The 13,882-nt window shown below is 43.3% G+C and overlaps 1 protein-coding gene across 1 annotated transcript in view; it reads right to left on the bottom strand.

Moving 5' to 3' along the window:
• The window catches only part of CSMD2 (CUB and Sushi multiple domains 2), a 933,956-nt gene that overhangs the window by 184,103 nt on the left and 735,971 nt on the right, over nucleotides 1-13,882 (bottom strand). The window contains 2 exon segments of the mRNA XM_006862126.1: nucleotides 1,953-2,144; nucleotides 8,931-9,133. Of these exon segments, the coding sequence (XP_006862188.1) occupies nucleotides 1,953-2,144; nucleotides 8,931-9,133 (395 nt within the window).

Genomic DNA, 13,882 nt, shown 5'->3' with positions numbered 1-13,882 from the left:
CTACTAAAAATCCAATGGTGCACAGTTCTACTCTGAAATATAGGGGGGCACCATGAGTCAGAATTGACTTGATGGCAACTAATTAGTTAAGGAAGGACTAGGCAGATACTAGAGCCTATATCTCCCCTGCCCACAGTTCACTCCTCTTGTCCCTTCTCCCATACCCCATCTATCTCCTAATCACCACTGAAGAGCAGCGTTTAGTGTCTCATTGCCAACTGTAGGCCTCAAAGCTACACACGGCACAGGCCAATCCTAAGATATAGAACAGTCTCCCTTGAGTCTGCATGGGAAGAGGACAGAGTCTGTCAGAGTGCCTTGGGACACCCCTGGGACTCATCTTCAGATTCAAGATGGGAGAGGGCGTGGGAGGCAGGTCAATTAAAGACTCTGTGTTTTGATGGGTGTGGGTGTGAATCTGGGCTCTGCCCCATCCTAACTCTGTGATTTGGCACAAGGCAGACACATTTCTTTAAACTTCACTTTCCTCAACTGCAAAATAAGGGGATGGGGCTAATTTCAGAGAGCTGTGTTGTGTTGAGTGCCGTTAAGTCAGGTCCAACTTAGTGCTACCCTGTATAGGGTTTCCAAGAAGCAGCTGGTGGGTTTGAACCCTTGACCTTGAGGTTATCAAGTGTATATGAAGTTGTCAGTAAACATCCAGGATGGGGCTAACCCATAGTGAGGACTCCATGGCTATTGGTTCTCTTATCTCTTCTTTTAATACCCAACATTGAAATGGGAGATCAATGCATTCATTATCTTGGCTGAAGTGTGGTGCTGTAGGATAAGCACTGGACTGCTAACCACAAGGTCGGGGGCTCAAACCCACCAGCCAAGCCTCAGAAGCACTATACCTTGTTGAAATGACTCAGAGCTGACTCAACAGCAATTAACAACAACAACAACATCTTGCCTGAGAAGAGCCCCATGGAAGTGTACACCTGGGATGGTTGCCCTCGCCTTCCCATTTCTCGCTGCCTTCAAGTTCCCTCCTCCTCCTAGTCTCAGGTATCTTCAGTGCCGAATTATTGAGACTCCACACCCTTATTGGTTATCTCACTGTGCGCAAGTCTCTGAGCCTCTGTTTCTCCATCTGTCAAATGAGAAGATTTTAAGACTAAGGACAGATCTAGAGAACCAAGAGCCCACGAGACCAATGAGTTCCTTAAGAAAAGGAAGAGCAAATCTCTGTGTTTAACACCCTGGGCCTAAAGGTGCCCTCCTAAGGCTTCAAGTAACAGGAAAGACATTTCCGAATCCACTGACCCTTACTGGAGGCCCTGCGTGGTGCAAACAGTTCACATGCTCAACTGCTTACCAAACGCTTGGAGGTTTGAGTTCACCCAGATGTGTTTTGAAAGAAAGGTCTGGTGATCTACCCTAGTTTTCATAAGGCACACACATATAACATGCAAAGCCTTCATAGGAAACTAGCATGAGGGGGTTGCATAGTTTGTAAAAATAAATAATAAATAAATAAATAAAAATCATATAACATGCATGCTATTTGCATAAAAATATAGTATTAAAAAACAACTCTCAGGGGTACAGTTCTACTCTGACACCTATGGGCCACCACGAGTTGGCATCAACTTGATAGCAATAGGGTGGGTTAAGCCTTATTACCTAAGATGACCCATTGTTCTCCTTCCAACCTATAAAACCTAGACCAGGGAGACAAGGGGCAGATACGCCCAACTTAGAAATCTTCAGGACTGTTTTGCAGAGTAAGGAATCTATAGTGTTTGTGTGCCAAGGGAGAATGTGAGTGTGAGAATGTGTGTGTATGTGTGTGTGCAAAGAGGATCTGCTTTGGGTCATCTGCAACGTTTAGCTATTTGGATTCTCCTGGCCCAGACTTAACAAGCAGCTTCTACTTAGGTGGTGGGGTCTGGAGCCCATGACTACAGGAAGAAGAGGGCTGAGTTCATCCTGCAGCTGCTTTGTACCGATGCACGTGGGGGGGCTGGGCTGCCAGAAGAATCTGTTCTCGATCTTCACACAGCTGATCTCCGCGCTTCCCTGCAGTGCATAACCCGGGTTACACTGGAACACTGTGGAGTCGCCCGCTTCCCAACTGTCACCGCTCCGGCTCCCATTCTGGGGGACCCCTGGGTCATTGCAGGACGTTGCTGTGGACACTAGGACAAGAAAACAAAAGGAGAAAGTGAGGGTCCCCAGCTTATCACATTCACTGACCTTACCACTTCTGTCATCAGTGCCAGTACTGGGACACTCAGCGGTGGCAGCAGTGCCACCATCTCCAGGCACACCACCATCCCTGTCACTCCCTCCACCACTATGATCACACCACCTCCCTTCTCTGACATCACTCGTCACCATGTGCCCCATCATGGCCACCCATCAACCTGCCATGGCACATTACGAGCTAAGTGTGATGGCCCGGTTAGGACTGCAGAACTGAACTCAATGGTAGTTGATGATACAAACGTTGGTACCTAGACAACGCTTTGCAATTCTGTGTAGACTCCGAGCAACATGATCAGTTTAAGGGAATGACAAGATAATTAGGTAGAAGCTCAGTGGTATATTCAGTCAGGAGACTTTGCCAAGGAGTTTGGAACTGGCTTGCCTGTGTGCTGAGCAGTGTTGCTGGGATGGCATGGAATTGCTGAAGTTGGGTAAAGACCATGCGCTCACTGGCAGGGCAACTAATCAAGGAATCATCACAGTAAAACCACGCTCACAGAGAAACCCAATGTTTGTAGCGAGTGGCAAAGTCGACTACAAAATCAAAATTTTGAGTGACTGCGATTCACTAAAAATTTCAAAAACTCAGGAATATGGGTGATGCTGGAAGTCTCATTCCTAACCTAGAACAGGTGTTGCCAACCACTGAATGAAGGATGGAAGGAAGGAATAAAAGAATGACTGCATGGATGAATCAACAAATGCAGCAAGCAGAATCACACCAAGGTAAAGTCCAAAGCACAGATTTGGAGGCAGATGTCAGTGTCCCCTGCTGCCTCTACAGCCAAGAGTTGGCAGTAGGGCATGGTGCCCACCTCAGCCATCATCAGTAATCTGTGATTGACAGACCCTGGGGGCAGCAGGTTTGTAGGCCATGGTATAAACACTGCTCATTTGTTCAGAGGGTGGATGTTCTCAAAACACAAAAATGGAAAAAAAAAATATTTTGACTCTAAAACAAGTGAATTTATTATGGAATAGATTGTAAATTCACATTCGTTTTCAAGTGAAAACATATAAACTAAGAGAGATTTTCTGTTTGCTTTTCCCTGAGACTATCAGGGGCTGTGTACTCACTCCTGTTGTTAGGGTGTTGGTGGGAAGGTTTGAGAATCACTGGCCAAACAAACTGCCTACACCGGTCTCACTAATGATAAAACCAAGGCTTGTGTGGATGTGTCTGGGGTTATAGTATCTAACATCTTATATCCACTAACCTCTTCAGACAGTATATGACAAACTGCAGCCTGTCATCTCATCTGACTCTTTTAAAAATAATAATAATAAAGTTTTGTTGGAACATAGCCATGCTCATTTGTGTGGTGCTATGGGATAAAGCACTGGACGCAAGCTCAGTTTGAACCACAAGGTAGGCAGTTCAAACTCACCACCCACTCCTTGGAAACCCTATATAAGGTCACTATGAGTCAGAACTGACTCAACAGCACTTAGCAACCACAATAGCATGGCTTCATTCACACTATGAAAGCAGACGTGAATCATTACAACAGAGATGGGATAGCTCATAAAGCTTGAAATTTACTACCTGATTGTTTCTAGGAAAAATCAGTGTTTAGTATATGTATGCTACCTTAAGCCTTCCTCTTTTGATACCAGGTTTTTAAGACATATTCTTTGCTTTTATGAAGTATGAATAGTTAACACTATTAATGATCTGTCAGCACTAGGTGCCAGTCACATTTGTAAAATGTTCATGCAACATACTAGGCTCAGTAACCTCTCAGGGCCTCTGCACTTGTTGATCCTTCTGCTTGGAATGATCTTGCCAGAGATCTTCCTCTGCTGGCTCCATATTTGCTCTCAGTTCCAGTATCACTCCTCAGGCAGACCTTTTTGATCACCATCTTCTGGAATCATCACTTAACCTTAGTATTTAATTACATTAGTTTCAGCACAATTTGGAATAAACTAGCTAGTTTATTTATTTGCAACACTTGTATATTTCTTTGACAACAGGGACCTCAGCAGTCTTGTTCTTATGTCCCCTGGGCCTAGAACAATACCCAGTACACAGCAGTGCTTAACAAATATTTTTTGAATGAATGAATGAATGAATGGACAAATCAACAACATCTAACATTTGCTGAATTTACTTATAAAGTCAAATAAAGATCAATCTACATCCTCTCCAATTAAAAATAGACGGCTTTCATCTCTTAACTTTGCACAACACTTGACAAATGGAAATGATTCCCTAGAAGAAAAATAGCGCACCGTTCTGGCCATATTTGAAAAGCACATGTATATGGCTGGCAATAGAGTTCTGTGATTGAGAGCTCGGGTTTGGGAATCAGACTCAAGAGGTCTGATCCAGGCTCTGCTACTTATTAACTAGATGGCCTTGGCTGAGACCCCTCTCTGGGTCTCAGAGTCTGCGTCTGCAATGTGTATTAATATCGGGACTCATACCTTAAGGTTTTGGTGAAAATTGTTAAGAGACATGAAGTAGAGAGCTTTAGCATGGCACTATCTCAATAGATGGTAGCGATTATACTTCCCTCTCCCTCTGTGCTCCACCCTCACCTCTTGTTCTTACGTTCCCTCTTGAACGCTCCTGAATTTGAGCTGCTTGGCAAAGCCCCCAGGGACAGATGTGATCCACGTGGTATAGACAGGATGTTAGATGTTACACAGTCATGTTTACTTAATAAGCCAAGCCTGCACTAATCGTCCCTGGCATTTCCCTACAATCCCCGGTCAAACACACACTATAAAGTTAACATGGGGTGAGCCATTCTGGCTTCCCTAGGGTCGTCCTGGTATTTGCTGATGACAGCAACAGTGAAGGTGACCTTTCCCACACCTTGGTTATGTCCAGAGCACGGCCCAGTCATCACGGATTAGAGAGCAGAGGCTAGGAAGTTGGACCAATCCCTGCTCTGTAGATGTAAGAAATGCTCACAGCTGTTTGTCCAAGGAAACACTTGTGTTAGAGAAAACCAGCCATTTACCTGCTCATCACTACCATAAACACTGAGCAAGTGCTACTGCATGCATTCACCGAGAAGGGACTGTGTGGCTTCAGCCCTCAAAGAGCTTTCTACGTGATGACAAGCAGGTGACCAGCTGACTGTGGGGGACAGACAGACAATATGTGGAAGGAGTCAGAGTCATATGCTTGAGGACCAGAGGCCACAGCAATTTATTCTGAATGGGGAGCTTAGGAGGAAGAGGTATCTGAGACAGACTACGCAGGATGAATGGATGGGAGAGCAGCTTGAGCAAAGGCGCTCTGTATGACAGTGGCCAGGGAGATTGTCCTATGCGGCAGCGCTAGGACACAGCAGAGGTCGGCTGATGCAAATCATGGGGGACTTTGTCAGTACAACTATGAGCTTTAATTTATTTATTTATTTTCTTTTCTAAAGCCATATCTATTGCCTTGGACACAGCCAGAGAAAAATACAAGTCTGACTTTAATTATTCATAATATTACTTTCCCCAGAGAGAGAGAAAGAGAGAGAAAAAGACTGCATTTTCTCTTCCTTATTGCTTCAAGATCCTTCTCAACAATTTCCAAAGATTTTCCCATGCAATGCTAGTCTCTGGAGATAACCTAGAAAGACAATCATCCCTAGTCAAGTGTGTTTGTGAACTGTGACACACCAGATACACTTAGAAATCATATGAATAAGCTCCAGGAAGACTTCACATTAAAGGAAATCTCTTTAGGGTAGCCTCAACCCTAGTCTCAGAACGACTTGATCAGACAGACTTCTTTCCCTTGCAATACCAATGGATACTCCATACAACTCTAGGGGACAGACTTCGGGAAATGCTCATTTAAACTCCAGCCCCCTAGCTGTCCCTCATGCCATCCTAATCCTTACGAGCACTCAGTGACATTGAACCCCACGAACTCTCTCCATGAGTGAATGAATACCCGACACCCAAACCAAACACATTGCCATTGAGACAATGCCAACTCACTCCAAGTCTGTGAGTTACAGAGTAGACGTACTCCATTATGGAAGTAGAGCTCCATAAAGTAGACTTTATCTCATGGTGCAGTTGCGTAGGTTTGAACTGCCAACCTTAAGTTTAGAGGTCAAGTGCTGACCATTTGCATCACTTATAGACTGCAAGATGCCTGGATTTCAAGTAAGAGTTCCAATGGACTCTGTAAAGTGATAATTCTTTGCTGCGCTGGAAGCCTGCATGGATGCTCAACAGGCAAGTTCATCAGAATTAAGAACACATGGTCCTGGGCAGTGGGATCACAAGGGTTGGTGCTACCCAGTGCAGTAACTCTTGGTATCGATTCTCCTCCTCCATGGACCACGTCCCCTACCAGACCATACAGAATCCTGAGTAATGCTTGTCAGAGAACTGTTGTTGTTAAGTGCTGTTGAGTTAGTTTGGACTCACAGCGACCCTGTATAGGGTTTCTGAGGAGTTACTGGTGAGCTTGAACCATTGACCTTGCAATTCCAACCAACCCTGTGGTCCAGCACATTAACCCACAGTGCCACACCAGTCATAGAACGATATGTGATAAATATAGCTTTAAATTGCTTAAATGTACCATGCCTTCTGTAACTGTTATATGGGTATTAACAACACAATTGTTTTCTCAATTCTTTCTACATCAAATTATTATTAGTTACAATATTGCTTGCAATTGAATAGAAGACTTTCTTCCAGGTTTCCACTTTATTCCTTAAAAAAAAAAAAAAGTTACTTATATAAGCTCACAATTAATTACCACAATGCTATAGCTAAAACACCAGAAAATTTGACAAAATCAGAGACTGTAAAAACACTGACAGCAAGGAAAACAACAAACAAATGAAGCCAAGTGACAAGAAACAACACTGTACTAGGGTAACAATGACAGCTCTGACCAGAGCACATGTTGATGTTGTTAAGTGCCATCCAGTCAGTTCCAACCCATAGTGACCCTGTATAGCATTTCCAAAGAGTGGATAGTGAGCTTGAACCGCCCATCTTGCAGATCACACTGACTTTGCAGTCAAGCACATGAATCTGCAGCACCACTCCAGGACTCTGATCGGAGCACATGAAAAGGTTCAAAAAGTCACCTTGTAGGTATATCGATATATGTAATCTGGGCTTATGGGCGATGTTTTTGTTGTTATAAGTAGTTATAAGGGTATTTTTATAAAAAGAGAATACATTTCCTGCTGAAACCCTGCACAACAGTTTTACAGAGAGTCATTTGGTGTCACCTCCTCTGACGGTGTCACCTGGTACAGTCTGTTTCCTCCTGGGGACACCACTGTCCTGGAGACCCTCATCTGCCCCCACCCTGCTCAATACCCATCTCCATGGAAAGGACGCACATAAAGGAGCTAGAAGGGTTTACAGCCCTGCTAACAGGAGTTTCCGACTTGCCATGGGTTCTCTTCCGAAGACTGATATAAGTCAGTTCTGACCCATAAAAGTTGAATACCTCTTTAAAACAACAACAACAACAAAACTATTGCCTTGATTATCAGTGTCTTCACCAACCTGGCAGCATTTTGGACAGTAAATCACAAAACTGAACGTCCACAAGTGAACCTCTGCAAATTACACGCTGCAACACAATACGGATAATAAGGTGTACAGAAAAATAAAACATGACAAGGATGTCCGTTAAGTGAGGTTTGGCATAACTCAAAACATGTTTTACGTTTGGAACTACTTGCATCGTCTCACCGATGCCGGAGAAAGATGACAACCCCCCATACGCTTATCCACCACTGGGTGAAAGTGTGGAGGCAAAGACACAGCACCTGCTGCATCCCCATGGAAACGCCCCCCCCCCCCCCCCCCCCCCCCCGACAGTGGAGTAAGGAGATGGTAATGAAGCCAGCTGCTGTGTAATAAACACGAGCATAAACCGAGGCAGACACACTTGTTCAGGGAGACGAGTGGTGGAAGAGGCACTTCAGAGGAGATGAGATGATTCAGCCCAGGGAGGGGGCCGGGCCAACCATCTAAATGATTCAACATTGGGACTTGGACGTTTCAGCGTTGCCCGTTTTTGGTAACTCTTTGTCATATTTGGCTACTGCAGTATATAACTAATTATCTTTAGATTACTTATGTTTGGCTTCCAGTCCTTACTGAGACCTGTACTATGTCATATTATGTCATGTCATATCAGCTCTTCCATGACCATGCCTGGAACCTCCGTCAGCCTTTACTTCCCTTGCATTCCTACAGGCTCCTGTGTTCCAGCTAGAATGGACAAGCCTACATTTCTGGAAACTACTTTCCTGCTTCTGTAGTGTCCTCATTTCCTTGAGCGTGGATGCCCTTTTCCCTCTCACCCATCTAACTGGGGTCCACGAAGCCTCCAAAGCCCAGATCTTGGCACCTTTCTGTGTTATAGCTGACTACCCTTCCCTTGAGTAGCTTGCACTCATCCTTCAGGTCTGAACTTGAGCACCATCTTTTCTGGAACATCTCCCTTCATGCCCCAAGGTGGCCTTCTATGTGCTTCCATTCTATCCTCTCTTCCTCCATTCTTAGCCTTACCAATATGTATGCCAATGTGCCTGTCCCCCCACCAGATAGCTAGATCATGGTTGCTTCCTGAGTGCCAGGCACCTAGTAGATGCTCAATAAAAAATCTCTGCATGAAAGGAGAGATTGAGGACTGGGAAGGACCAGAAAGAGAAGGAAGAGAGGTTGATGTTGAGCAGCAGGACAAACAGACACGGGGCTGGTTAGAGGCAAGCACAGACCTGAGAAGTGTATGGCAAACCCCTGCTTGCTGGTGAAGAAATCGGTGCTGAACTGCAGAACGACTGAGTTGAAGGTGCTGTGCAGGTCCTTTGGCAGCACTGGGCCACTGAGCTCCTTTAGGAGAACCCCACTCTCCACAGGCCCGTCCCAGATGCGCAGCATATCGTGGACCTCCTCCGTGTCGAACACCAGGAAGTGGAGCCTGAGAGAGACAAGAGGGCAGGCTGTCACTCTGGGAGACCCTCCTCCTGGGCACTCCTGCCAGGGGTGTCTGAAACTCATGGAAAGACTTGTAGGAAGGAAGAGAAGGCATTATCATGCAGCAGCCTTATGATTCTAACCTGCACGCTCCCCACCTTGGGGTCACCAGTCATGGATTCTGTACATCTTGTGAATTATTATGAGTTCCATGCTTCCATACTGCCACTGTCAGACCCCGAGCCCCAAGCCCTATCATTTCTAGGTTGGTGATGGGGATGCGGGAGCTTGTTGAGAAGGTAGGGGTCTGGATAGAGGTTAAAAAGATAGAAGCTAAAGTAAGGCATGACACTGTCTTCTCAGAGCAGCACTCTGGGGATATGAGTTATACTGCGGTAGACTTCACACACTTCTCCCTGTGTGAGATACCTGCCAGACTGCCTTCAGAGTTGGGGCACTCAGTAGGAACCCCATTTTTCCAGGACAAAAGGGCCCTGGCCAAAGACGTCTTAGTTACAAGTTGTGTGCTCACTGACTCTCTGTTGTTCTTCACCCCCACCTCCCATTCCTTAATCCCTCACCCTTTCTCTATTTAATTATTATTATTATTGGAATAACTTTAGATGTACAGAAAAGTTGCAGAGATACTACAAAGAATCTCCACAGATACCTCACTATTACCCTCATTGTCACCATCTTTCTTTCCCATGGTGCATTTGTTGCGATTAAGAAAACCACATCAACCTGGTACCAGAAACTCAACACCAGATTATATTTGGACTTCACCAGTTTTTTCCTCTGCCGAAATCTCTTTTCTGTTACAGGGTCCAATTCATTGATTGTATTGCTTTTTAAAAATGTTTTCTGAAATTATAAAATTTCAACATTTTATAATTTTATAAATTATAAAATTTCTGTACTCAAGGCAGAATAGAAAGTTAAGCCTCCTTTTCTTACACAATTAACCTCTTCTGCAGAGTTCTTCACATCATATTGAGCTACTTTTCCAGACTTTTAAAAATGTACACAGGCACATATTTTTCCCTCCAAATGAGACCATACTTTACATAGCTTTATGCAATGTTTTTCTTTACCTAATACTATGTTAACGGACTCCTGGTGTGGCACTGTAGGATCAGCACTGGACTGAGAACCACAAGGTCAACAGTTTTAAACCCTAGCTGTTCCTCAGAAACCTTATACAGGGTTGCTATGAGTCAGAATCGACTCGATGGCACTTCACAACAACAACAACACTGTGTTATGGACACATAAATCTATATGCCGATGATCATGAAGACAGCACAGGGCTGGGCAATAGTTTGTTTTGTCACACATACTCAATGGCATCTCATAACAACCTCTATGAGGGGACTCAAAAGGATTGCAAGAAAACTCCACTACCTTTTAATCCCATTTCTCCACTAACTTTTTGAAGTCCCCTTGTATTTCATTTTTTGTACAGAAATGGGCATTATTATATTTCATTATTTCATGTCAGAATGCAATGGACACATCTATTTTTATTTATCTTTGCCCAGTTTGGTAACTCTCCACTTGATGTATAACAATATTTTGGGGAGAGGGGAGAAAGGGTGTGTGTGTGTATATATATATATATAATTTTTTTTTTTCCACTTTGCCCTCTCAAACGATTGAGCCAATTTATATTTTTACTAAACCAAAAAAACCACTGCCACTAAGTTGATTCTGGCTCATAGTGACCCTACTATGGTTTTCAAGACTGTAAATCTTTATGGGAGCCAACAACAGAGCAGGTAGGTGGTGGATTTTAACCACTGATCTTTCAGTTAGCAGCACAATACCTAAACCACAGTGTCACCAGGACACTGAACACGATTAATGTGACAACTGTCTCCAAACTTCTCCTCAATAACATCAGAATTTATGATGCTGCAAATACATTCTGTATTAAAATACTTGTCCATTGGATAGACAAAATGGACTCTTAGTGGTGTTTTGAATTCAGATAATTTAGTAAGGTTAAATATTTTTGCATATATTTATTAGGCAATGACATCGCCTCATATTCTCTACTTATCTGGAGTTGTTTTCTTTTCATTATATTTATGCCTTATAGTTGCTATTTATCTTATATGTTTTGATTCTCCTTTTATATATTTATTGCTAATATTTTCTCCCAGTGTCTGGTGCCTCATTTCCCTTTAAATTTTGTTTACAGTGTCTATTTTGGTATAGAAGTGATTCATTTTTATGCAATCAAATATGCTAATTCTTTTCCATAGTTGGGAAAACCTCTCCCTCCTAAAATGATTAAAAACCAAATCTTTAACCTTCTCCTTGTACTTGTACAGCTACGTTTTTGAGGTAGGGATCTAACTTATTTTTCGAAATGCACACCCAATTGCAGCAAACACCTATCCAAACCAGCCTTTTCCATATTTTGTCTATCAAAATACTATGTTGACTTTCTCCTAAGCAATTATCTCAGCCTGCACCTATTTTCCATCACCCGTCTGTAGTAGGTTACGTGTTGGACTGTAACTGCAAGGTCAATGGTTCAAACCCACCAGCTGCTCCTTGAGAGAAAGATGAGGCTTTCTGATCACATAAAAATTTATGGTAGCCTCAGAAACCCTATGCAGGGTTGCTATGAGTCAAAATTGACTTGATGGCAGTGGGTTTGGTATGATTGTTTTTAGTCTATTCGTTTCTGGTATTGTGGTGGTGCATGTGTTGGTGCAGTGCTGGAAGCTATGCCATTGGCCTATCAAATACCAGCTAGGTAACCCGTGGTGTACAGGTACAGCTGAGTTCACAGACTAAGACAGGCTAGGGAGAAAGGTCTGGTGATCTTCTTCTGAAACTAAGCTAATGAAAACCCTATGGATGACAATAGAACATTAACCTATGTAGAGCATGAAGATAAACTCCTTAAGTTTGGAAGGCCCTTAAAATATACAGTGGCTGCCACAGTGGACTATGAAGATAGTGCAGGGTCACGATGAACCACAGCTGACTCAATGGCATCCAAGAATAACATTCACTTGTTTACTATCTGTTTCCCCAATAAGAATATCATTTTCACGAGGGCAGAGCATGTCTTGCTCATGATGGTGGCCCCAGTGCCACTTTGGATGGCACTGGAGTATCTGTGGGTGAATACACACTAGTCACTGAACAATCCAGGTATGCTTCACTGGTTTGAAATGCCACCTTGGTCATGGTTCTCTTTCTAGAGAACCTTTAGTGGAGGAACCAGCGGCTTCCTTCTTGGCCTTTTATGGATTCTACTAAGCTATGAGAAACACAGTTGCTCAGTTTATTGTGGTTTTCAAAATATTACATTTCATATTCTTCCAGGGCAAGCTTGTTTTCATATCTCTGTGGATTAATATGCCAGACTGCAAAGCCTTTTGAGCTGCAAGGTCAGCGGTTCAAATTCACCAGCTGCTCCTTGGAAACCCTATACAGGATCACTATGAGTTGGAATCAACTCGACAGTACTTAACACCAACAACCTACATTTCTTACATAATTTCTCTTTCAGATGATCTTGATAGATATCAAGTTTTTAAAAAAATCCCAGAATTTCACACATTTATTGGTTAATCTGGAGTCCTAGTGTGGTGCTGCAAGATAATGAACTGGACTGCAAGGTCAGTTTGAACCTCAAGGTTGGTGGTTTAAGTTCACCAGCCATTCCTCAGAAACCCTTTGAGTCCCTATAAGTCAGAACTGACTCCACAGCACTTAACAACAGCAACAGCAGGTTAATTTTGTCATCCGTCTCCAGCTTGTTGTACTGTGGTGGCTTGCTATGATGCTGGAAGGTACGCCACCAACGTTTCAAATACCAGCAGGTTTCAGTGGTGCTTACAGACTAACACAGACTAGGAAGAAAGACGTGGTGATTACTTCCAAAAATGAGCAGTGGAAACCTGTGGATGACAACAGAACATTGTCCGACTCACTGGCTTTGGACAATCATCAGGAGGGACCAATTGCTAGAGGAGGACATCAGGTTTGGTAGAGGGCCGAAGAAGGTAAGACCCTCAAGGAGGTAGATTGGCACAGAAACCTCAGTAGATGCAAACATCCCTGTGATCATGAGGATGAAGCAGGACTGGACCCATCTTTCTGTTGTACCTGAGGTTGCCATGAGTCAACACTAACTTGATGGGCGCTACTTGTCTCTATTAATTGGTATCTCTATGTCACTTAGTTTTCCCAACATGGGGGCTGTAGAGGTTTCATTTTATTTAGAGATAGTTTGTGCAGTTTGTAAAAATGTTTATGGTCCTCTTCCTTGCATACTAATCAAATCCATTCCTCAGTAGTCTACAAGTTTATGGCTTTTGGTACTGCTGTGAATGATTCTTAAATTAAATTTCTAGTTCTTTATTGTTGGCTATGTTGTTGCTGTTAAATGTTGTTGAGTTGGTTCCAAACCATAGTGATCCTGTATAGGATTTCCTAGGAGCAGCTGATAAGTTTGAACTGCCAACCTTGTGATTCAAACAGACCTTGTGGTCTAGTGCTCTGTCCAGGTCTAGTACGCTGTACCACAACAGGTCTACTGTTAAAACAAGTCCACGAGAGCCAAAATATGACCTTGAATTATCCCACCTGAATTTAGAGATCATCTGAAGAACAGATTTGATGCATTAAACATGAAAGACCGAAGACCAGAAGAGTTGTGGGATGATATCAAGAACATCATACATGAAGAGAGCAAAAAGTCATTAAGAAGACAAGAAAGAAGGAAAAG

The sequence above is a fragment of the Chrysochloris asiatica genome, unplaced genomic scaffold (genome assembly GCF_000296735.1).
Source record: "Chrysochloris asiatica unplaced genomic scaffold, ChrAsi1.0 scaffold00047, whole genome shotgun sequence".
In the NCBI taxonomy this organism is placed as follows: Eukaryota; Metazoa; Chordata; class Mammalia; order Afrosoricida; family Chrysochloridae; genus Chrysochloris; species Chrysochloris asiatica.
This window is presented reverse-complemented; position numbering and strand designations above follow the sequence as displayed.